This window comes from Sinocyclocheilus grahami, unplaced genomic scaffold, assembly GCF_001515645.1.
Source record: "Sinocyclocheilus grahami isolate Dianchi unplaced genomic scaffold, SAMN03320097.WGS_v1.1 scaffold854.1, whole genome shotgun sequence".
NCBI lineage: Eukaryota > Metazoa > Chordata > Actinopteri > Cypriniformes > Cyprinidae > Sinocyclocheilus > Sinocyclocheilus grahami.
The window spans coordinates 280,190-303,341 of record NW_015506033.1 but is presented as its reverse complement, the minus strand read 5'-3'; the positions used below and the strand labels follow the sequence as shown (position 1 = coordinate 303,341).

The window sequence follows — 23,152 nt, the reverse complement described above, 5'->3', positions numbered from 1 at the left end:
CTTTCATAGGGCCATTGCTAGCGGTGCCCCTGCATACAAATGACAGTCGATTTGAGATTTTTGCCCTTTTTATATTCACATTATCATGGCCAAAACCAGAAGAATTTACCTAAAGAAATAGTTCCAAAATAAAAAAAATCTGTCATTATTTACTGACCCATATGTCACTGTGTGCAGTGCTTTTAGTATTGTTCAGTAATCACTATAGTATTTAATATTTTGAATTTTATATTTCAGTTTTCATTTTAATTTTCTTGAAATTTTAGTCATTTATGCACTTTTCTCAATTGTATTATTATTTTTCCCTTATCTTCCATTTTTATTTCAGTTTTAGTACTACAAATTAAACTTACATAAAATTATTTCAAATGTTGCCAATGAAATTAGTTCAATTAGTTACATTTTTTGAAGTTTCATCCAATTTTTTTTTTGCTTTTAGTTACTGTAAACCTTTTTTTCGATCTCAAGGGAGGCTTTTATTAAGCAAACCAAGGAGTGAATTACTCATGCACTGTTTAAAAAAAATACTTTAGCTGGGTTTCCACAGGCAGGGTCACAATCTACAGTGTATGAAGCTAAAGGTTTTTGGGTTAAGGTTCATGATGTAGAACATTTTTAACATTGTATGCTCTATGTGCATAGGTAGCTAGCAAACAAGGAATACAGCTGTTAAGCTAATAGTCACATTTAGCTGAGTAAGATCATGATTGAGAAATGTTGGATACTTTAAATGCAGACCTTGAGCCAAAAACTCATCACCAAACACCAATGACTTGTACATACATATGGACAAATGTATTGGGACACCCCCTTCTTTAGAACAGAAAAAGGCACTTCCAAAACTCTTTTCATCAAAGATAGAAACATAATGCATGTATTTAAAAATTGTATTTCCATATTTTTTGCCACCGTTTTTGGAAGTGTCTAAAATGATTGTACGCGTATGTACAAGTCATTGGTGTTTGGCGATGAGTTTTTTTGAGTTTTCCCAATACTTTGGGCAATATAGTGTATGTCTGGTGCGGTAGGGGGCCCAACCTCATATTCTTTCATAGGGCCATTGCTAGCGGTGCCCCTGCATACAAATGACAGTCGATTTGAGATTTTTGCCCTTTTTATATTCACATTATCATGGCCAAAACCAGAAGAATTTACCTAAAGAAATAGTTCCAAAATAAAAAAAATCTGTCATTATTTACTGACCCATATGTCACTGTGTGCAGTGCTTTTAGTATTGTTCAGTAATCACTATAGTATTTAATATTTTGAATTTTATATTTCAGTTTTCATTTTAATTTTCTTGAAATTTTAGTCATTTATGCACTTTTCTCAATTGTATTATTATTTTTCCCTTATCTTCCATTTTTATTTCAGTTTTAGTACTACAAATTAAACTTACATAAAATTATTTCAAATGTTGCCAATGAAATTAGTTCAATTAGTTAAATTTCTTGAAGTTTCATCCAATTTTTTTTTGCTTTTAGTTACTGTAAACCTTTTTTTTTTTTAGTGGAACATAAAAGTAGTATTTATTTTTTGTATTTTCTGTCATTTTTATTAGGGTTTTTTTATTCCTTAGCTTTAATTTAATTAAATTATTTCAGTTTTAGTACATCAAATTAAACTTATTTTAAAACATTTCAATAAAACATTTTATTTTTTGTAAAATTTTCTAAAGTTTCTCATCTAATTTTTATATTTATTTTATTTCAATTACTGAAAACAAATTTAAAGAATACTTTTAAGAATATTCATGCAGCTCGTTTCCATACTATTCATAAAAGCCTCATCTATCAGGCTCAAAAAAAATATTTAAAAATTCTGTTTGTGAACATGGACTAGACAAAAACTAGACACATCCTTAAAGTGCACTGCGCTCCAAAGTGATGCTGACTTTCAAATGTAATTCACAGATGCCAATTTATTTCTTCCTCCACAACCAAAGACTGAAATTATTTACACAACACAGTCCCTGTGGATCAGTCGGGGTTAAGGGACTTAAGCATCACCATTTGTGGGGTTTGAAATCAGGCTGCACAAAGAATATAAGGGATCTTAACTTGCAACACTGAAACGAGACATACAGTAGTGTGTCTAACAGGGAACTGTCTTCTGTGATTTGTGCATTGCATACAGTGATCATAAAAGTGTGTGTATGAGGATATTGTGGAGAAGACATTTGTTTGAAGTGTCTATTTTTGTCATTCACAGGGAGAGATGATTGACAGAATCGAATATAATGTGGAACACTCTGTGGACTATGTAGAGAGAGCAGTTTCTGACACCAAGAAGGCTGTCAAATACCAGAGTCAGGCACGCAAGGTAAAACACCGTCAGCTGTTACACCTGATGTCTTTCAGTATTATGCCCTTTGTGTACAATGACTCATGCTCTCAGTCTAGAGAATGCATTACTAAACCATCCACAGAAAAACTATATTGCTCCTTTGGCACTCATTGGTTCTTCAACAGAGGCTGCCTGCTCCTAGATGTTTTGCTGCAGTTTTGCCGGCTTACAGCCATTGCAGTTGTGGTCTAAAGACTGCAGACTCTTGGTGGTATGCCACCTACTTCTATGCTTTCTGATGAGTCAAACTGCAGAAATGGGGTGTTTACTTTTTTACCGGCCCAAAGTTATTTGCTAATAGTGAACTGCTGGTGACACTTAATAGGTAGATAATTTTATCTAGTGTTAATAACTAAATTTAACTAATGAAACCTTATTGTAAACTGTTGCCAGATTAGAATTGTTAATTATAGAAGCCTCTTTTCCAAAATAAAACAAGTAATTGTAACTTTCTTTTACTTTTTTCATAGTTGAGTTTATATCTCACAATTTTGACTTTGTTTTTTTACAATTATGAGGAAAAAGTCATAATTTGAGAGATACAATCTTTCTGGCAATTCCAAGTTTACATCTTGCAATTCTGACGTTTTTCTCAGAATTAATTCAGTGTTTATCTCTTGCAATTCTGTTTTTTTCCCCCCGCCACAGAATAAAAATTCAAAAAGTTTTATTTTACAAAAAATAGGCCCATAAAAACAAAACAAGCATTGCATGGTCCATTTAAATGTCCGACAGATGGTCACCAGAAAAAAACATGATTTTCTGTCTGCATGTCCAACCAAGCATTTACATTTAGTTTATTCTGTATGGCATAAGTCTCTTGGCCCAATATAATATTTGCAGCTTCCCTCCATGATCTCATCACATTCAGTAAATATGGTTACTGCTTTTTTTGGAGATTCCAGAGTTTAGTATGATGTACTGTTTTTAGCCTTTACAGTTATGCAATATCTAATCACCACCTTCTCAAATGTAGTCAATGTTTGAACACATTTAGTATTCAAAGGGGCAACGTCTCAGAGTGGTTCTTTTCATCAATAATTTAATGAACTTTTAATTCATTTAATGATTTACTTTGGTTTAATTGTTAATGGTTTCATTTAAAGTGTGGTTAAGATGAGGTGATGCTACATAGATTAGCTGACTATCGCAACAGAGTTGCTATAGATGAGCTAAACAATGTTAACACATCTTTCTTTCTTTCCTTCTCGCCCTTTTTCGTCCTCTGCAGAAGAAGATCATGATCATCATCTGCTGTGTAATTTTGGGAGTGGTTTTGGCGTCCACTATCGGAGGAACCCTGGGCTTCTAAACGACATGAAGAGAGACAAACACTTGGAAATCTGAGTGTTTTATCCACTTAAACACGAAATAAGGAAACTGTCATAAAACGGGGGTTGGGTAGGGTTAAAATCGAATATTCAAAAATCAAACAATCAAAAAAATAAATAAATCAAGGAGATGTTACGTACTAGCTGATTTAAATATATACAAAAGTGGGTTCAAATAAACATCATATTTACAAACTGTACATGTAAATGTATTGAACATAAAGCAGCACATGGGTTACTACCTGAAAAGAAATACAAATTAATTTTTGTTTTATTTTTTTAGCATTGCTTTTATTTTTGGGGGGGCCTCCAGGACAGTGCCAGCAACTGCTAAATTGTTTTATGTTCCGGCAGAACATGGTGTTTGGCAAACCATACTAGCATTACGAATACTAACCAACTGACTGCATAGATGTTATAGATAGTAGTACTAGTCCGATTGCAATGGCCTAACGTTCCAAGTGGTTGCTTGCATTCAGATGAAATCTCTCATCGTTACATTATTAGCTCATTACCGATGGAGTGCTGTAGTTTTAAAGCACCGTCAACCTCATAGCCGAATTTCTGTCTTAATACTTTTACTGCGGGGCAACCGTAAACAAATGAAGTTTAAGAGAACTAAGAAGCACACATTTCGAATTGTGAGAGGAAGTGATATCACCAAGTTTGTACATGGAAATGGTTTTGTTTTTACTTCATTTGCTGTAGGCAGTGAAGGAACGGACATTTCATTTGAACTCGTTTGGAAAGCTACACTGGGATCGAAAGGGTGGCATTGTGCAAACTGTTGAACTATGCAGTTTTGATAGTGATTTGCCCCTGCTTTTTTAATTAATTCATGAAAACCTATGGAAAGATTCTGAAAAAGACAAAAGAGACTAAATATTTTTGTCTACGCCGAAGATTTCTTATAAGGAACATTTACGGAAATGTCAATACTTGAAGTAACGCCTAGCCTAAATATTATCTTTTGGAGGGTGGTTAGGTCTGCTGAAATTCATTTTCCTTATTTTACGTTAGTTTTGCAATTTTTTTATTTGCCTTGTTTCATAAATTGCATATATATTTTACATTATAATATAAAGAATGGGCTTGAACAGGACCGTTTAGGTTTTGAAGGATCGATTTGAGAGTTTGCTTGACGTTTCACCTTGGTGCTAGTTAATAAAGAGAGACTAATAAAATGAACTACGGGGAAGTGATAGACACTCTTAGATCCTTATTCTTAAATTCTAAATATCTGAAAAAATGGGAATAGGTGCGGTGCAGACGTATCTTAGGAAATATTTACCTGTAGATGCATTCTTCAGTTCAACTGAAGAAACTTGTACGGTTGGTCAAGACACTTATTATGCAGCGACTAAAAATGAAGACATTTACACAACTTTATATGAAATAACTCAAATTTAGCTCTGAACGCCAAGAGAGACAGCATCCTAAGATAACTCTAGCTTAGAATAAGATTTTGTCCAAAGATTTTTTTTTTTCCCGCAGAAACACAAATCAAACAGTTGTATCATGAATTCGTTGCATCCTTTTCTTTGCAGACAGAAAGTGCCAGCATTGTTAATTATGTACTTCTTGTTTTAAATTCAAGGGCTAAAATTCAAAACCAAACTTTAGCTCTGTTTTTTTTTTATACAGAATCCCCCTCGGCTTTATTCAGATTTGTCGCACTCTTAGAACGCCCTTACCTTCATGTTCATGACATTCATGACATGTACCAACTCTGAACGTGCACTCCTTTTCTCAATACGGACTTCATTTTCCATGTACTGCTTATCATAGAATATATAACAGGAGCCCCCCCACCCCATCCCGCCACCCCTTTACCTACCCAAAGCAAAGTAGTAGGGAACAAGAATGATTTGGGGGATAAATACTGTTCACTTTTTACAAAGCCTGAGGCAGAGGGCCGGGACTATTTTACTTTAATCATTCCAGGAACGTCCAGCATGTTTTCTTTGAAACTTCTGTGTATTTAGTGTCGAATCACTTACATGTATGATAAAATGAGGTAAATATGTATGTCGGTGTTGTTTTTTAGTAGACGATATAGCTGGAAGGCCCTTATTTGTTAACGCATGCAACTTTCGCTTTGTTAGTTTGCATGGCTCTCGATCATGTGTGCACTTTACAATCAAAGAAAACAATGTCTTATACCGCCACATTTTTTGGGTTGTACCTTTTTCCGTTTTGTTAATGTTTTTTTTTTAAATTTATAATTATTTATTATGACTCTCTAAGGGTTTGATGGGGGGGGGGGGGGTTTGGCTTCATTTAATAGTACTGCTGCCTATTTCATCATGACCCTGACGATGCTGGAGTTTTACCGTGGTCCCCATGAATGTGTTCCCTGTGGATGTGCACATGAATACAAAAATCAGTTTGTTGTCGGGTATTTTGTTCCCAAACCACGTCCGTAGTGTAAAACGATGTATTCCCCCCCTCCTCACCCTCTGGAAACACTCTGGGTACGAATCATTTTTGTGCATCTTGTTCATTTTCCCTTCCCCTGATGTTTTCCCGAACTTGATTGTTGTGCTTAACTGGTGATGATATGTGAATTCTTTCGTAAGACTATTCTTTATTGTGAGTCGTGTGCTGCGGTGTCGAATTGTGCAACTCAAAAGGCCATGTATGCGTGCCCTGTCCCTTCGGCATTTTTTCCTTTTTTACGTACACGTTGCTGTATATGTGAGCATGAGCATTTGTGTGTGTGTGGTTCTGCGTGTGTGTGTGTGTGTGTGCTCGTCTGCTGTTGGAGCCCTCGGTCGCACCGGCCTCGGGCACAAGGGGCTTCTCTGGTCTGCAGGTCTATGGTATGCAGCTCTAGCGCTCCAGTTCTGTGCCGACTTCATTCAAATGTTAAGAAAAGTAATAAGACTAAAAAGCCAAAGCATTATGCGAGTACAGAGCACAATGTTACAGTCAACTGTATTGTGTAGTCCACCCTGCCCTTAAATCTTGTGAACTATCTTGCGAATACATTTACTATGTCTTCAATTCCACTGCTTTCAGCGACAAGGTTCTAAATATAAAGGTTTATTTATTTATATTAATTCTGAACAATGTGTATAATGTATACTATACAAGCTTGTTCGTTTTAAAGCACTTTCTCCAAAAACAGCTACCTACAAAACAAATATACCCCCAACGATGTTCAAATGTTGTGTGTATCTTATGATGTTTTTTTTCTTTTTCCCCTCAATGATGCTGTTTATGTTGCCATTTTCCCCTTGTTCAACTCACTTGCATTGCTTCCTCTGTGCTGGCAATACATTAGACGTAGACATTAGATCAGCTCTGGTTAAAAGAAAATGAAATAAAAAAAATAAACTATACTAACACGGGCACAGATCTGGATGAAAGTTTCCTCAGTTGTCTTAATTTCATTTTTCAACACTGTTTATTGATGTTCATCACACAGACACTGATATGACCAGACAGCACTGGCATAACACAGCACATTGAGAAGGCATTTTGTAAATGAGTGAAAATTACAAACTACTATATATTAAAAAAAAACAATGTATCTTTTAGAGCTTAACTGCATAGTCTTTTTGGTTGGGGTTGTTGAGTGCCTCATCACTGCAGGTGAAGAAAAAACCCCTACACCCAATCCGCACAGCAAGCGAGCGGTGATGGGACAAAGCTAGAACGCTCCCGCCATGATCAACGGAGCCGTCTGCTGCCATGTAGACTGCTTTGTGGATTGTAACGCTTGCTGCTTAGTTTCTACATGTGCTTCAGCAGCTCTCAAAGACTTTTATGTTAACCAATACGACTTCTCGGTCCACAGCTAATGAGCGCCCAAGACCTGCGATCGTGATTTTTCTCAACAGCCCCAGCCATGATCCTCCTTAATTTCATCCCCTTTTGTGTCATTCCTTTGATGTATATTCCCATTAAACTTTATACCAGTATTCTTGTTTCAGTGTTAGATTTAGAATGAGGAAACGGTTTGTGGAGATGGTGCTCAAACTGTGATTTCAGCTAAATGATCATCAATTACGGAGAATGGCTTGTAATGATGCGATGAAAACACTATTCTAATTAGAACGGGAAGATGACTGGATAAGGATGACATAATTGAATTATACCATTATCAAATGTGATGAATTATATAACTATGATGATTTAAAGAATCCCGAGAAGTTGTGTTATATTAGTAGTACTATTGAATGCTCGCGATTTTGTCAATCTGAACTGAATCTTTGTCTTGTAATTATTGTAAATATTTCAAAGAGAGAAAAAATGACTTGCATGTCCATGTATAAAACTACTAAAATAGTTCCTGTCAAAGTTGTGAGGTTGATTGATTTTCTTGTTCTTTGCCCTGGTCGCAGCGCTTTGCTGTCGACCGACCTCTTGCTTGTCTTAAAGCAGCATCCAATGCTTTCAGTGATGTCAAGGGTGCTCTATAACGAAGAAAAGGAACAACGCTTTACCATCAGATTCAATACAATATGTTGTGTTACCTCAGAGAGCCATTACCGGTTACCGGAAAAAAAGTGCTTCCCTCCATGTACACCATCGATAGGTTTACAGGTCAAATGCACACCATCTGTAGCTTCCAGGCACCTTGAGCGCTTTTCTTTGCAGAGGTCCACCACATTGGCAATGGCAAACTTAGAGAACAATTAGTGCCATTTTTTGTGCATTTCGTGATACATGTTTGGATGCTTTCATAATCAGTGTCGGTTAGAATACCTTGCGTGTGTAGAGTGTAGCATGGCTGAAACTCAAAAGCGCTAGTTAAATGTAACGTGGGATGAGCTCTGCTCTTATACAAAGAGCACAGTTCTTGGGATTTGGACGTTTTCTTTAAAAGTACAGAAGGAAAACAATAGTGCTCGAAGCAAACAGAAAAACACTCATCTGTGCAATACAAAGAAAAGGGCTTTTTCACACATGCATTTGAAAGCACTGAAGAATGCCGTCTTCAATATTATTGTGGGAGTTGAGGGAAACAACAGCCACTAACCCTGGTTCCAGCCGTCGTTTTACTTGTCGCCAAACATCTTCTCGCCCAACTAAGATCTAAGTTGAAAGTGCAATCAGGGCAGAAACCACAATGAGATGGGCACCAAGGATGGGAAGGAAGAAATTAAATCAATTTCTGCAACTTTGACTGGAACTGCAAATTCTGTCTTTTATTTTGTGTGTATGCGTGTACTGTATTGTAAAAAAAAAAGGAAAAAGATACAAACAAACAACATAACTGTCCCTCTCTCCCCCCTCTCTCGTAATACTGTTTGCTGATCTGTTTGGTTAGTGTGGCGTACCAGTATCCCTCTCCTCCCCTAAAACCCTTTGCTATCTTCCTCCCTTCTCTTACAATCTCTCTCTCTCTCTCTCTCTCTCCCCCCCCCTTTCCCTCTTTTCTCCATGGATCTTTAAGATGAGAACTCTATGCAGATGCTGTCTTTTATAAGTGTGTCAATTTTAAGTTAAAATGAAAAAAGAAAAACCCCAACAAACAGATATTATGAACTGAAATAAAAAAAATAAAGAAAAACGATTGTCCAGTGTACAACTGCTGTAGTTGTCTTCCCTACTTTTACTACTTTCTCAAATCATGGGCGGGGGTGGGGGCATCAATAATTTGAAAAGGAAGCTCGTATATGCATCAAGCATGTATACTGACAGTGTTTTCAAGCTAATTTGCACACTGAACTGCCTGGTGCATCACTATTATGGATTTAGATGTTTTTGCCAACTTTCTAGGTGAAAATATAAACAGTTGGAGTTTCAAGTGCTGCCTGCTGGCATTCCATCCGACATAAAAACTAAATTAAATCAATTAAGAGATTTTGATTCTGGAAACTGCTCTGAACGGCCACTGTTGTAACAGCATCAGGTTTGACCCTCACCTTAATTATATACAAAATATATATATTGTAATTTGTGAATTGTGTAAATGTCTATTTATAACAACAAAAATGACAGAAGTTCCATCTGAATCGGTTCATGAAATAAGATGTCCTCCTGATAATTGTAACTCAAATGTCATTTAGCAAACTAATTCCAAAACGAATTGTGCTAAAGATGTTTTATTCACTGTAAAGCGTTGGACACACTTTCAATTAACTATTAAGGCAGTCACATTCACCCCAGACCCCTTTGTGCAAAGTAGATAAAGTTATTTAGAAAGATAATGGGGTTTTGTTCAATTATGTTTTTATTGATTGCAGCAGAAGATGCCCTGGGAGCTGTGCAAGACCAACGAGTGCTTATCATTACTCTAAATTAATTAATTTAGTCATTGCAGTGAAAACTTGCCAAACTTGGCAGGTATGAAGGGCTGGTTTTCCAGTTGCTAAGCAACAGTCTGTAAATTTTCCTTTAAAAATAATTCAGCCTCTGCACGCTGTTTGAGCTACAAGCTTTGTATGTTAATCTTTAACGCCTAGATTTGGACATATTACTCTCAATTCAGACCAAACATGAATTACACATGTAGTTACACCCTGAATAATGCATTCCATTTTCACTCCACACCCTATGACACTTTTCAGGCATATTTTGGACCAAAAACGTTTAGTTAACAGCCTCAAAACAAGTATAAGTTGTCAATTAAATTGCATGCATTCAAAGACTATGGACTTTAATGCATTGTACCCGAATGGGTCTTATGTGGAATTGCCTAATTTGAAATTGAATTAAGATCATTCTTGCTCTAGCTCTCAAGCAACTGAAGCATTGCATTGGAATTAAATGAATGAAACATGTCTAGGCTGCTAAATAGCTTAACTGGTTTCAGGGCATTTGCCAAACAGACAAGCATGCCTGAAGGTGAAAACTTACCTAAAGGATCTTTCACCATCTAGTGGACACTCCAAGACCTCCAAATCAACATTTTCACATACACAAAGCACCTGAGAATCAGGTAAATTCACATACATTGTATTTTTCTACATTCTCAGTACTACCACAATTATGAGGTGTTGTCATCTTTCGTCTATAAGCGGTATACCTGCATACTAATATCTTCTGATCTTTAACGTTAACTCATAAGGATAGTGTGACTTGTGTGTTGTATTCCTCGTATTAGGAAGCAATCTTAATAGATTTGTGTGGGGAAAAGACAACAGTCTATGCAGTTACTCACCGATTATATTCACCTCAGCCGATCCGAGGTCGTTTCGACGTCAATGACGTCAACGCGTAATTTCTGGACGCAAACGCGCGCTTGACGCGAGCTACTGTTCGACGGCAAAATGATCAGTAAATAACTGCTTCGTTTAAGTCGGTTCCTTACACAAATTATTTGAGATCCAATGCTTAAATCATATTGAGTACTTTTATGAAACGTGTACGGTGCTCTTTGGTGTCATTTTGGGAGTTTGACAGTTGTCTCACAACAAACTGTCGTTATGGAAAGTAAGGAGTGAAGACTCCTCAAAATGTTTTAAACGACATGAGGGTGAGTATAACGACATAATTTTAATTATGGAGTGAACCTTTGCGTCAGGATATTCTTACATTTTCAAATGGTAAATTAATATGACCAAGGTAGTTTATATTTAAAATACTGTAATCGTTACCTTTGCAAAATACGGGTTATGTGATCTGCAGCTGCTCGATAACTGAGGTAAGTTAGAATGGCGCGCTTTTCTAGTCGCTGATGTCACGCGTGGCAATTCCCTGGTCTTTCTCTGCATTACTCATCATGATTCATGAATGCCCATATAAACACACCTGCTGATTGTTCCATTTAACGAGTTACTTACTAAATGGTCTGTTGTTGGGTTTATCCTCCCTGTTTTGTTATTTAATTAAAGTCTTTGTATTTCCTTTGATTTGATTTGATCTGCTCTGGTTCTGATTTTGGACTGACTGATAGCTATAAATAGTGCCATACTCTTTTGTACTATTTATATTAAACAACTGCTGTGCACACGTTCAAGGACATGTAAGAGCCGTCTGCTCACAAGGATGTAGGTTCCAGTCCGTCGTAGGACATGTCCCAGTTACACTCCCCCCTCATGCCCACTTTCTTGTCTAAACTCCTCCATCTTAAAAATAGAGAAAAACACCCAATAACATTTTTTAAAAACCTGTTAAACGTAACTAAAACGACAACAAAAAAAAGTCACTATTTAGAATTTAGTTTATTAGTGTAAAAGTATTACATAAATATTATAGTGCATAGAAAAATTATATAATTGTGTATTTATCAAAAGTGGGAAGAAGGATACCTAGATTATATAAGAGATCATCTTAGTGAGGAGTCTGAACAAGGAGGCAGGGTACTGGAAAACAGGAGCAAAATCATATGGTTTTAACTACAAGTAACAATAAGGAATTTGTGGTGTTCTTATTTGATTACTCGGTTACGATTTCACTGACCACAGCCCAGCTTTCAGGTGCATTAAACATCCCAAAATCCATGAATGGGAACATTCATAATAAACAGACTTTAACAGGGACACCGTGATATTGGATCCAGATGGTGGATGGTGACTCTTTCAGAACACCAACCATGAGTGGCAAACTTTCACACATAAATCTTCCAGCTATTTATTTTTATTATTCGAGAGCATTGAGGTTATAATTCAAACATGTTCTGTTAGGAAATGAATTATCAAAATATAGTTAAAAAAAAAAAGTAGTCACACACACATATATATATATATATTATATATATATATATATAAAACAAGGAAGAAAAAAATATTAAACATTTTATAATTTATATTTGGAATCAGTCTTTGCCAAAGTAGCAACCGTCCACCTGGGAAGATTTTCCTTTTTTAATTGTCCACTTGTGTAAAATTTGCAAAATATATAATCTTCCCGTGCTTTGATCATAGCACATACAACTTCATTTTCACTTAAAATACATTAACTTAGCACCAGTGCTCCCAGGTAATATAGGTTAAAAACAAGCTCAAAATAGTAAAATGCAATTAAATAAAAAAATTATTATAAATAAATACATGGGTTAACATGTATAACTGAAGTGTTAAAATAAGATTGCCTTGCTGATTGTAATGATCGCAAAATCATTCCTTAACGTGTTAACTTAAAGAGTGAAATAGGCACATCCAATCTTGACATGAGCGTGGGGGGAGACAGTCACGACATCACGCGAGATAACACAGTGATAAGTTTACACTCATTGTACTGCAATCAAAACACACATTATTACAGTTCCCTGTTTATTGCACAAGGGACAGAAATATTCGTTTAAAAGCATAACAAATAATGGCAACGAAAGAGGAGATTACAGTCACTATAGCAAGTGTTCTTTAGGAGTCCTGTCATTCCTGACTCCGTGTCCGATAGCCTCTGGAGAATGGAGGGGTTGAAACAAGAAATCCTAAAACTGGGAGCTCTAAAACTAGCGTTTTCAGTTACAAGTGTTAATATAAATAAAATGCATACTACAGTGATCTTTTATAAAAGTTTTCCTGTAAATAATACAGTCAGAGATACAATACAATACAAGGTAAAACCAAATGCCATTACAAGCCTATCAATATACATTTTTCCCCCTTTCGCTTTTCTCTCATTTTTTTTTTCATAGCACAACCTATCGTTTCTATACACTAGCAAGTTAATTGCAGTTTTAAAATATGGGTTCTGAGCAACATCATAAAATGAAAGGGGGTATGAATGAATGATGCCACTAAGAAATTAACCCAATAAGCGCAATGCTGTCATCTGCTGAATAATACGTTTTGAAGCTCATCTTCGTGCTGCAAGGACCACACAAGTTAGAAAGGTTAGAACATCAACAGAAAGGGGGAGGAATACAAAAAAAAACTTTGACAGTCCTACACAACACATAAATGTGTTGCCTCCAATAACTGAAGACGTTTCAAATACGCTCTATACACTGTTAAACATAGTTACTTCTACTTGTTAAACATACAAGTTGCTTGACACTTCTAGGAATTCATCGGACAGTCAACGTGTTTTATTTGTATTGTCTAGGATTAAAAATTGAGAATGCATTCAAGACTCTCAATCAAAGTGGTAGCTGGGCATGGGATGAAATGTATGATTTTCAAATGCTTTTTTCTTGTAGCGGTCACCCTGAACCTGGGGATACGTGTCCATTTTGAACCTAAAGTCACTATAATGTAACCTGCCCATTGTGACATCACAAAAACAATACTGATCTAACAGTACCAAGGTGGGAAATGTGCTGTTTAATACACAATATATATGGAAATGTCTCATCCGAAATTCGTTTCCAGAATTAAAACAAGACACCAGCTTGTTTGCACTTCTTCGAAAGGCTGGTATCAGAAATGAAGGCAGTGGCCTTCAATGTCCCCACCCCCAAAGGGAACTATGAAAATGCAAGTAAGGTCACCTGTGGTGTTTAGGATGAGAGAAAGGGTGGGGAAAATATCACTATGACCTAAAACTAACAGGCATTACGTGATGTAACAAGTCCATTGTTTAATCCAATGTTTCAGGGTACATGCAGGGACAGTTCTCTTAACCTAAACAACAACCCGTTCAACAAAAGCCTCACAGCCACACCTCAACCACTAGAGAGGAGTGAGAATAAAAGGAATGGGGGTTTTGGCACCTCCAAAAGCCTTGGCATGAATCTCCGTAAAAAAAAAAAAATACCGCATGTTCTGCTTCCCCATTTCCCATCACTATAAAAAGGGCCCAGACGGCATACCCAAGAAGTTGGTGCCCATGTTCAGACTAGAAGAAGGTGCCGAGCTGTTCCAGTGGACCTTCTGATGGTGTCTTAAGTTGGATTTGCTGGAGAAGCACTTATCACACTGCTGACACGAGAAAGGCTTCTCCTTGGTGTGGATGCGGCGGTGGCAGATGAGCTGGGTGGAGACACGGAAAGCCTTGCCGCAGTCCGGGCACTGGTAACGTTTGGGTTCTGTGTGGATGCGTCTGTGGTTTTTGAGTGCCATCAGGTTGGAGAATTCCTTCTGACAGGAGTTGCAGAAATAAGTGCCCATCTTGTGGCTGTTCTTGTGGTTCAGAAGTGAGCTGGCGTGACGGTAACCACGGCCGCACTGATCACAAACATGCGACTTACACCCCACCTCATTGCGACTCTGCTGTTGCTGCTGTGGTTGATTCCCAGATGAGCTGCTGCCACTGGGGCCGTGGTGTGATGGGTTAAGCTTTGGGAGCCCCTTAGGATCCAGTCCCTGGGCCTGCATCAGCGTAAGGTCAAGCCCAGAGCCCCAACCTACATCAGAGCCACTGGACGAAACCCCAGGCTGTTGCGATGTTTTTGGGGCACGGCCATGTTGCATTTCCAAGTGGAGCCGGAAGCTAGCCTGGTTAGGGAAGCTCCGCTGGCACAGAGTGCAGGCAAACTCCCGCTCTTTTTGGTGCACACGGCGGTGATTTTGTAATTGGGAGGAGACGCGGAAAGCCTTGCCACATTCTGGACAGCGGTGCCGTCGAGTTTCAGAATGGATGCGACGATGGTTCTTGAGTGCAAGCAGGTTGGAATAGGTCTTGAGGCACACAGCGCAATGGTAGATGCCAACAGTGTGGGTGTTTTTGTGATTAAGGAGTGAGCTGGCATGCCGGTAAGAACGGCCACACTGGTCACATCTGTGAAGACAGAGACAGAGGAGAGAAAAAGTAAATCTCACCTGCTCATTGTCCTTTTAACCCCTCAATAGTTAGCAACCTAGATTAGTCTGAAAGTAACCTGACAACATGTAGCTGACTTCAATGATAACTGCATTGACGGATACACAAATACAGGTATATGATCTTGAATCCAGCTGCCAAAACTCAAAAAACTGGCCAAGCTTAGAGAGAACTACTTGAATAACCTTGCCTATTAAGGCAGTGAATAAACTGAATATGAATAATAAGTCAAAGTATCAACCAATTGTGTTTGGTTAAAATGAAGGCAGTGATATAATAATCTATATAATTTATGGTGGTAATATATGAATTGTACATGTACAATTTTGTAACAGCCTACAGGACAGACCTAGTCCTCAGAACTGAATGAGAAAAAAAATGTACTGTTTGTTTTTAAACTCATTGTATTTACACTAAAAAAATTCAACAGGTAAAAATGTTTCCATGTATAGAATTAGATCAAAATGATCACATAATTGTACAGTAAATAAGGTTTTGGGATTTGACCTAAATTCTAGTCTGAATAAAACATGGAAAACAAGTGTGGTGAACTTGTTTTCCAAGCACTAAGCACATGTAGTAAAGGAGTGTGTTTTGTTTTTTCTTTCAGAGTATGTGAATTTATAATGTTCGTCATATATGTAATTTGTAAGTATGGAAGTTGTGTGTTAGTGTTAGTATATATTGGCACATTTCTAAAACGGTTTTCTGCTTGATCTTTATATTGTCTTGACAGCAAATGGAGCAGAGTTTTATGCTTCACCTTAAAAGCAACAAAGCTATATTTATATTATTTAGTAAACATGCATTTAATAAATGGATCAAAGTCCCATGGTTTGCTAAATGCAGTTGGGCCCAGATCAGTATTTATTACTGGAAGCACAACAGCTGATGTAAGATGATCAGTTTGAGTACTTATGGCAACTAAATGTTCAAATGGTAACAACAGTAAACACCATAGTACACCATACATTCTAGAATACTATCAATCAGATCAATTAATAAGGAGGGAATCAATGATTTGGTACAATACACACACATGTACCTACTAAGTTAATCCAAATGTACCCATTATATCAAGACATCCTAATAATCTAGTGCATATTGCTAACTGAAAGCAAAGGGGGGTAACTTATCTGGTCTCCACTAATCATACTGTCCAAACTTCAGAAAAATCCGAATTCCGGCACGCGTATGGTCCCAAGGAAGCCGGATTGGAGATCATATACCTGTAATAGACATGTAGAAACCTGTGATCTTTACTAGTTCACTTCAAAATCACGAACAACAGACGTAAACTCACGTGAACCGGTATTCCTCTCCCTCTCTTGTGCTTGAAGTGGCCTTCCTCACGCCCTCCTTGCCTACCTGGTTGTCCCCGCAGCGGTGTCTGGCCAGCCCAGAACGACCCTGGAAGCTCTTCCCGCAGGTGGGGCAGCCAAAACGGGTGTGGCCCTCCTCATGGACTCTCTGGTGGTTCCGAAGGAAGCGGGCCAGCCGGAAAGCCTTGCCACAGGTTGAGCAGATATGCCGCTTCTTCTGCGTGTGAATTCGCATGTGATTGCGCAGGGCCATATAGTTGGTGTACGGCTTGTCACAATATGAGCAGCTGAAGTTGCCAATTTTATGTGTATTTTTGTGGTTCAGCAGACTGCTAGCATGCTTGTAAGAGCAGCCACAAAGGTCACAGGAAAATGGGCGTTCTTCACGCTCTGGAGACCCCAGGTCACCTGTCTCCATGCTCATATTAGAGCTGTTGAGGGAGGCAGAGGAAGAAGGAAGCTGGGCACTGCAGTTATGCGAGGCCAGATCTGTGGTTGTATTAAAGACTTGAGAGCACCCATCGCATTCATATTCAGTTGGAGGAGGGGCCGTCTGCATGCTGGGACCAGGAAGGGGACCAGGAAGATCTTTGCAGAGCTGGTTGCTGGTATGTGTTTCAAGCTGCCTCTGGTTCCTGAAGCCCCTACCACAGTCAGAGCAGGTATATTTCTTAAGAGCGAAATGCATTCTGAGGTGGTTCTTCATTGCCAGTCGATTTGGATAAGTGGAGTTGCACACGTTGCAGTGGTATTCACCAATCTTATGTAGGTTCTTATGATTGGCCAGACTGCCAGCATGACGGTAAGTACGTCCACACTGATCACAAGCAAAGGGGCGGCGACCGCTGCCGTCATCAACTTGCTGGGCCCTAGCCCCTGCATATGGTTTCTTGAAACCTTGAGGCTGACCATAATTGGTGTTCACAGGAGGATTCTGAATTTTGGGGTCACCCATCCTCATAGCTTGGAGCTGCGATGGGCCCCCCTCATAGCGAGCACCATTAGGATGAGACATGCTTTGAACTCGTTGGTCTCGATCTCCAGTCTTTGCTCTGTGCTCTTCGTGTAGCCGTAGATGATTTATCAACTGCTTCTGAATCTTGAAGGCTTTCCCACACTCCTCACACTTGTGCCTGTGAAGAGACAAACCACACAAAAACCAACAGATAAGAAAGCAGTGTTAAATTGCTCTTCTAAAAAAGGAAGAATCAGAAAAAGGGAAGGTCCCCTTACAAATACAAGGATGACTACACAATGCTCAAATGGGGTACAGACGTTATGAAATTCAGACTCAACTGCGTGTGTGTGTGTGTGTGTGTGTGTGTGTGTGTATCAGTAGGTGTTATGTTTGTTGTCCTCGTCTTCTCTAATGGGAAAAACATCACCAGTGCACACTGCCTTGACACTCAAAATTTAATTAAAATCTATTTATTCAGTGATGACCTGGGTAATCACATGAGTGGGGAACTCATGATAATACATAAGCATTCAAAGTATGCAAAGAGAACTAAACAGTTAGAGTATAATAGGGCACATGCAATGCTGGCTAACCTCTTTAAGTCAAAATGAGTCCTCTGGTGGTTCTTGAGAGCCAGTAGGTTGAAGTAGCGTTTTTGGCAGACAAGGCAGCGGAAGACCCCAGTCTTGTGAGATTTCTTATGGTTGAGCAGGGAGCAGGGGTGTCTGTAACTCCTTCCACACTGGTCGCACCTGTGGGGCCGATCATCAGAGTCTGGCATCTGCCGAGGGTCTACAGGGCCCACGCTGCCACTGGTACCTGCACCACCCGTCATCCCTTTAGCTCCGTTCATACCCTTGTTCAATGCCCCCGCTCTCGCCTTGCCTGGACACAGGTGAGTGATCAACTGATGGCGATCTGCAAAGAACATGCCACAGTCAACGCAAATGTGGTTCCTTCCATCCATTTTGCCATTAGAATTAGAGCTAGTGCCACCCAAGCCCTGTGTAGATCCATCTGGCCGGGTATGTCCATGAACTAGCTCGTGGTTAAGCAAGTCCTGCTTTCTGCTGAAGCTCTGGCCACATGTGCTACAGATCAAAAGACTGGTTGTACTACCCTCTTGTCGCCTCCTCCACTCTTGCTCACCTATTGGAGAGAGGGCAGAGGAGGGTCCGGCCCCTTGGTTAACCCCATGGCTTCTTAAGTGGCTGCGAAGTGCCCTCAGGCTGGCGTAATGGTTTCCACAGACTGTGCACTGATAAACCTCTCCATCGTCATCATCGTCTTTGTTATCCATTCTCTTACTGTTGCCCTGGGAGTTGTCTTGAACACCTCCAAACTGCATTTGGTCATGACTACGTCTCTGGCGAGTACTTTCTTTGAGGTTGGCACTGCCTGCTGGCAGGGAGGCACCACCAGGACTATGGAAGGTCATGTTATTCATGAAGCCATTGGTCATACCGCCTTGGTTGACACTGTTTGCTTGACGATGGTTTTGTGGAAGTGGTGAGTGACCAGAACTGCTTTGGGCAAGAGAGCCGTCGAATCGGTCATGGAATTCCAGTGAATCCAGGCCACTGTTTTGGGAACCGTCTGGGACAAAGTGTGCTGCATCACCAAGATTACCGGGCAGTGAAATTGGTGTTGTTGCACCACTTTCCTGATCCTGAGAATGTCCAAAGCCTTGTTGAGAGTCTAGCCCTGTCAGTGGCTCAGAGGAAAGCCAATCTCCCTCTGTATCCATCGATTGTGAATTTGGCCGGGTTTTGTGACTACGGAGGTGGCTATGAAGTGCTGCTAAGTGTGAATACTGCTTACAGCAAACAGTGCACTGATAATGACCAGTTTGATGGGAGCGTTTATGATTAACTAGACTCCCAGCATGTCGATAGCTTTTCCCGCACTCTTGGCACTTAAATCTGCGTTCAGCATCTTCAATGGCTGCGTTCTGCGCCTGAGACCTTGTCTCACCATTGGATGATGATATTGATGGTTGAGAGTTTGAAGCCAGTCCATCAGAATTTAAAATAGCAGGGCTATCTTGAGCATGTGTTGTGGTGTGAGGGTCATGGGTAAGATAATGAATTTTGAGACTCTCTAAATCAGGATGTCCCGCTCCACAATATGCACAGGTATATATGGGATTATTAACAGGAGGGCCTAGCATTGGATCATAACGCTTGTCGGGTAATGGAGGCAGTGGAAGAGAGTCACCTAGAGCAGGTGTATAAGGATTCACCGCTGGGGAGCGAACAGAACTAAGATTATGAGGCACTATCCCTGGGAAACTACGTGTTAACCCCAACGAAGATGATGCAGCATTATGTAACAAAAGGTGCTCTTGAAAGTCATTCTTATTAGGCAAAGCAATTTGACAAAGATGGCAAAAGCTGGGTGCCATGTCATCATTCTGGGGGCCAAGGGGGCGAGGGTCAGATGGTGCTTCATGCACAAGGACCCCCATGGACATTCCAGGGGGCTTAAATTTTGAATGAGTGCGTTCGTGAGCATTAAGAGCTGCAAGATTACTGAACTGTTTATAACAGACATTGCACTTATACGTCCCTTCTTGATGAGACTTCTTATGATTTACCAAGCTGCCATGATGACGATATGCCCTGTCACATTGGTCACATTTGAATGGTCTGTCCCAGACATCTTCAGATCCTGGAGATTTTTGTTTGTCATGGTCATGACCAGGCATCATTCCACTATTGTTTATGTGACTTCTGAAAGCTGCATCAGACAGATCTTGTGCTAGATTATAATCCCGGTCTTCATCAACATTGTCATCGTTCTCCTCTTCAGCTTGGGCACTTGGAGACAGGGTGTGGATGCGGAGGTGGTTTTTTAGCGCCACTGCATTGGGCAATGTTCTGGTGCAGACCGGGCACTGGAAGGAGCCCATCTCATGAGTTTTTTTGTGAGAAGCCAAGCTACTGGCATGCTTAAAAATGCGTCCACACTGCTCACATTCAAATCTGCCATTCTCTTCTTGATGATAGTGTGCTTTCATGTGCTCCAGGAGGCTAGGTGTACTTGGGCAAATGATGTCGCATTCTTTGCAAGGGATACCCTTGGCACGATTCATATCATGCATAGCCATGATGAGAAAATTGAAATGGAAGGGGGAAATGTCCACATAAAATGATCCTCGAACAAAGAAGAAAAGGGGGCAATGTGTGATGTTCAGCTCTCTGCTTCTGTAGTATCAGCCATTTTACCTGGGTGACAGATATTCTCTCCAATCAGCCTTTCAATTCCACTCGATCACAGCAGTTCAGAGAGGGTCTGGACAGTTGTGGGGCATCAGAGGAAAGCTGGGAAAATACAAAAAGAAGCAAAATGAATTTAACTTACTGCATCTATATTCACCATTTTAATATATGTACTTATGAAAAAATACTCAAGTGACAGTAACAATTTTTTTATCTAAATGCTAGTTTAAAACATTGTCACACTAAATGTGTAACAAACAAAACAGGTTATTAAAGCTGTACATTAAGAGTAATCAGGAGCCTTTGACAAAAACAATTTACTGTGATAGACATATGGCCACATTATGTAATGTTAGCTTTGACACATTTGATCTCACATTTAGGTCATATAACAGATGCACAGGTTCAAAGCAGCTGAAAATGAGCCAGCTTTGTGTACCTGCATGTTGACGTCAATTGTACACAGCACGGCTGATAACTCTGCTGTCTTTGTTTATACAGCCACAAAAAAAACAGCATAAGCAAAGCTTTACCAAGGGTAAGTAAATTAGAGATTATCTGTAATACATATGTGAAAGGCCTAAAATGATGAAAGAATATGTATTATCACTCATTAAATTTGTTAGTGAACACCTAGATGATCAAGACAGCTTTTTGCAGAATGTACTCTAAATATATCAAGCAACTGCATGGTAATTTAAGGTTATTGCAGCCTTGAGACCTCAGAGAAATGCAGTCACTACAAACATACAGTAATTCCAAATAGCACTAGTAAATCCTTTCTGGAGTAACTGAACTGAAGCAGAATGCGTTTTCTTACATTTTAGAATGTTCATCTCTTGTTTCTTTAACCCAGTAGAAATGTTGATCATGCCAGCATTTTATGCTAGACTAAAAACATCAATGAAGACAAAGATGTGAAGTAAACCGAAGAGAATTACAAAATAACGGTCCACATAACAGAACATAAACCTGACAATAAGATTGTTAGGCTATTGTTAGCCTATATGTATAACAGTTAGCCTAGCTGTAATCTGATTTTCTAATCTGACTGGACAAGAGACTTTCTATTGATATTTCCACTTGTGCGCATTCTATACGGACTGTCGGTCAGTGCAGTTACAGTGTTGCGCCACAAGGTGGTGGAAACTAAAGGGACTGTCATTCAACTACACGTTCAAAAACGCTGATTCATTCATTCAAAGAGACGTAATGAATCAAGCTGTTGAAATCATTTGAACTTTGAGCACCACTTTAGAAGGCTCAGCTGACCAGCTGTGCATCGATGCTAAGACAGAGATTTCGCTTTCCTTGGACATGACAACCTATTTTCACAAATATATATGACTCGGCCTGGAGGACAGACGCAAGTAATCGCACAAGCTCAGTCAATCTCTCTCTCATTCACTGTCTGTTTAGGCTTGCAAATCTACGGAGCCTCAGTACAAATCAGCATGGTACACATTATGTTATCATTACTAACTTGTTTAATATTCAGTCCACATGCATGAAGTGTAAAACGAGAAGGGCATAACCTTACGAAAAAAATAAAATGGCAAAAATCACGGTTGCTGCGGTTCTTGCATTCCTCTGTGGTTTGCTCGTCAATAGCGCGGTATTGCGATATTGCGGTTATCGCAACAGCCCTACCAGTAAGGCAAGAAAAATCTTGTTTAGAGCTGCGACAAGGTTTGAAGAAAAATAGTTAATAACGCATCATATTACATTGCATGGGTCATAAGTATAGTTTCATTGCAGCTCTGAATCAGCCTGTATTTGTAGATCACCAAGTTACTTTACAAAATGTGATATTGTAAGCATCTTTCTAGGGGTAAACCTGTTTGAACTGACGAGTCTTGAGTTCTACGTCACTTCCTGTTTGTTGCTGCCGTGTGTTTTGAGTTTGAGCTCCGTCAAGTTAATTCTGTCGTCTAATTTTTTATTTTAAAATCAATTTTATACACCATTTTCATTTCTATAACGTGTGAATATATCATCTATCGTATTCTACAAAAAAAACAGAGCGCCTTGTTATCACTAGTTCTATTTTTGACTTCCCGAGTCCGCTATTAGCATATAGCCCGCTATCATCGCCAGCGTGGTTGCCGATAATCTCGCTTACATTACTAATACACTATTCACTGTTACTTGCTTTAATGGCGGATGTGTGTCTACCTTTGAGTGCAGGTGAGGACACGTTCGAGCTGCATTCGGTGCATGTCAGACAACATGTCGGACAACATCTCCAGGACGCTGCGCTCAATATGAATAGTAAGTCAAATCTCAAATAACTGCCCTGAAGTATTTGTGCTGTCCAATCTATAAAGACTGTGTCTGTTCCCCGAATAGTGAGGTCAAAATATAAATTTAATG

At 39.3% G+C, this 23,152-nt stretch overlaps 2 protein-coding genes and 1 long non-coding RNA gene across 5 annotated transcripts in view; 1 reads left to right on the top strand and 2 right to left on the bottom strand.

Annotated features, from left to right (window-relative positions):
• LOC107563027 (syntaxin-1B) overlaps positions 1-5,900 on the top strand; it is a 52,566-nt gene extending 46,666 nt beyond the window's left edge. Inside the window, exons 9-10 of the mRNA XM_016247802.1 lie at positions 2,212-2,322; positions 3,578-5,900. Of these exons, the coding sequence (XP_016103288.1) occupies positions 2,212-2,322; positions 3,578-3,658 (192 nt within the window). The 3' untranslated portion in view covers positions 3,659-5,900. The remainder of the gene's footprint in view (positions 1-2,211; positions 2,323-3,577) is intronic.
• A 96-nt stretch (positions 5,901-5,996) lies between these two features.
• Positions 5,997-11,257, bottom strand: LOC107563028 (uncharacterized). The gene is made up of 3 exons (XR_001606066.1): positions 11,228-11,257; positions 10,792-10,885; positions 5,997-8,720 (listed from the first exon to the last, which is right to left on the bottom strand). It is a non-coding gene; the product is annotated as an uncharacterized lncRNA (long non-coding RNA).
• A 1,105-nt stretch (positions 11,258-12,362) lies between these two features.
• LOC107563026 (zinc finger protein 646-like) overlaps positions 12,363-23,152 on the bottom strand; it is a 19,026-nt gene continuing 8,236 nt past the window's right edge. For 2 of the 3 annotated variants that reach the window (XM_016247800.1, XM_016247798.1), the window contains exons 2-4: positions 18,152-20,881; positions 16,582-17,733; positions 12,363-15,236 (exon numbers count right to left, since the gene is read on the bottom strand). In XM_016247800.1, coding sequence (XP_016103286.1) covers positions 14,303-15,236; positions 16,582-17,733; positions 18,152-20,667 — 4,602 coding nt within the window. In that variant the 5' untranslated portion in view covers positions 20,668-20,881 and the 3' untranslated portion in view covers positions 12,363-14,302. Of the gene's footprint in view, positions 15,239-16,414; positions 16,508-16,581; positions 17,734-18,151; positions 20,882-23,152 lie in introns of all 3 variants that reach the window. The other variant, XM_016247801.1, reaches the window with a different exon arrangement.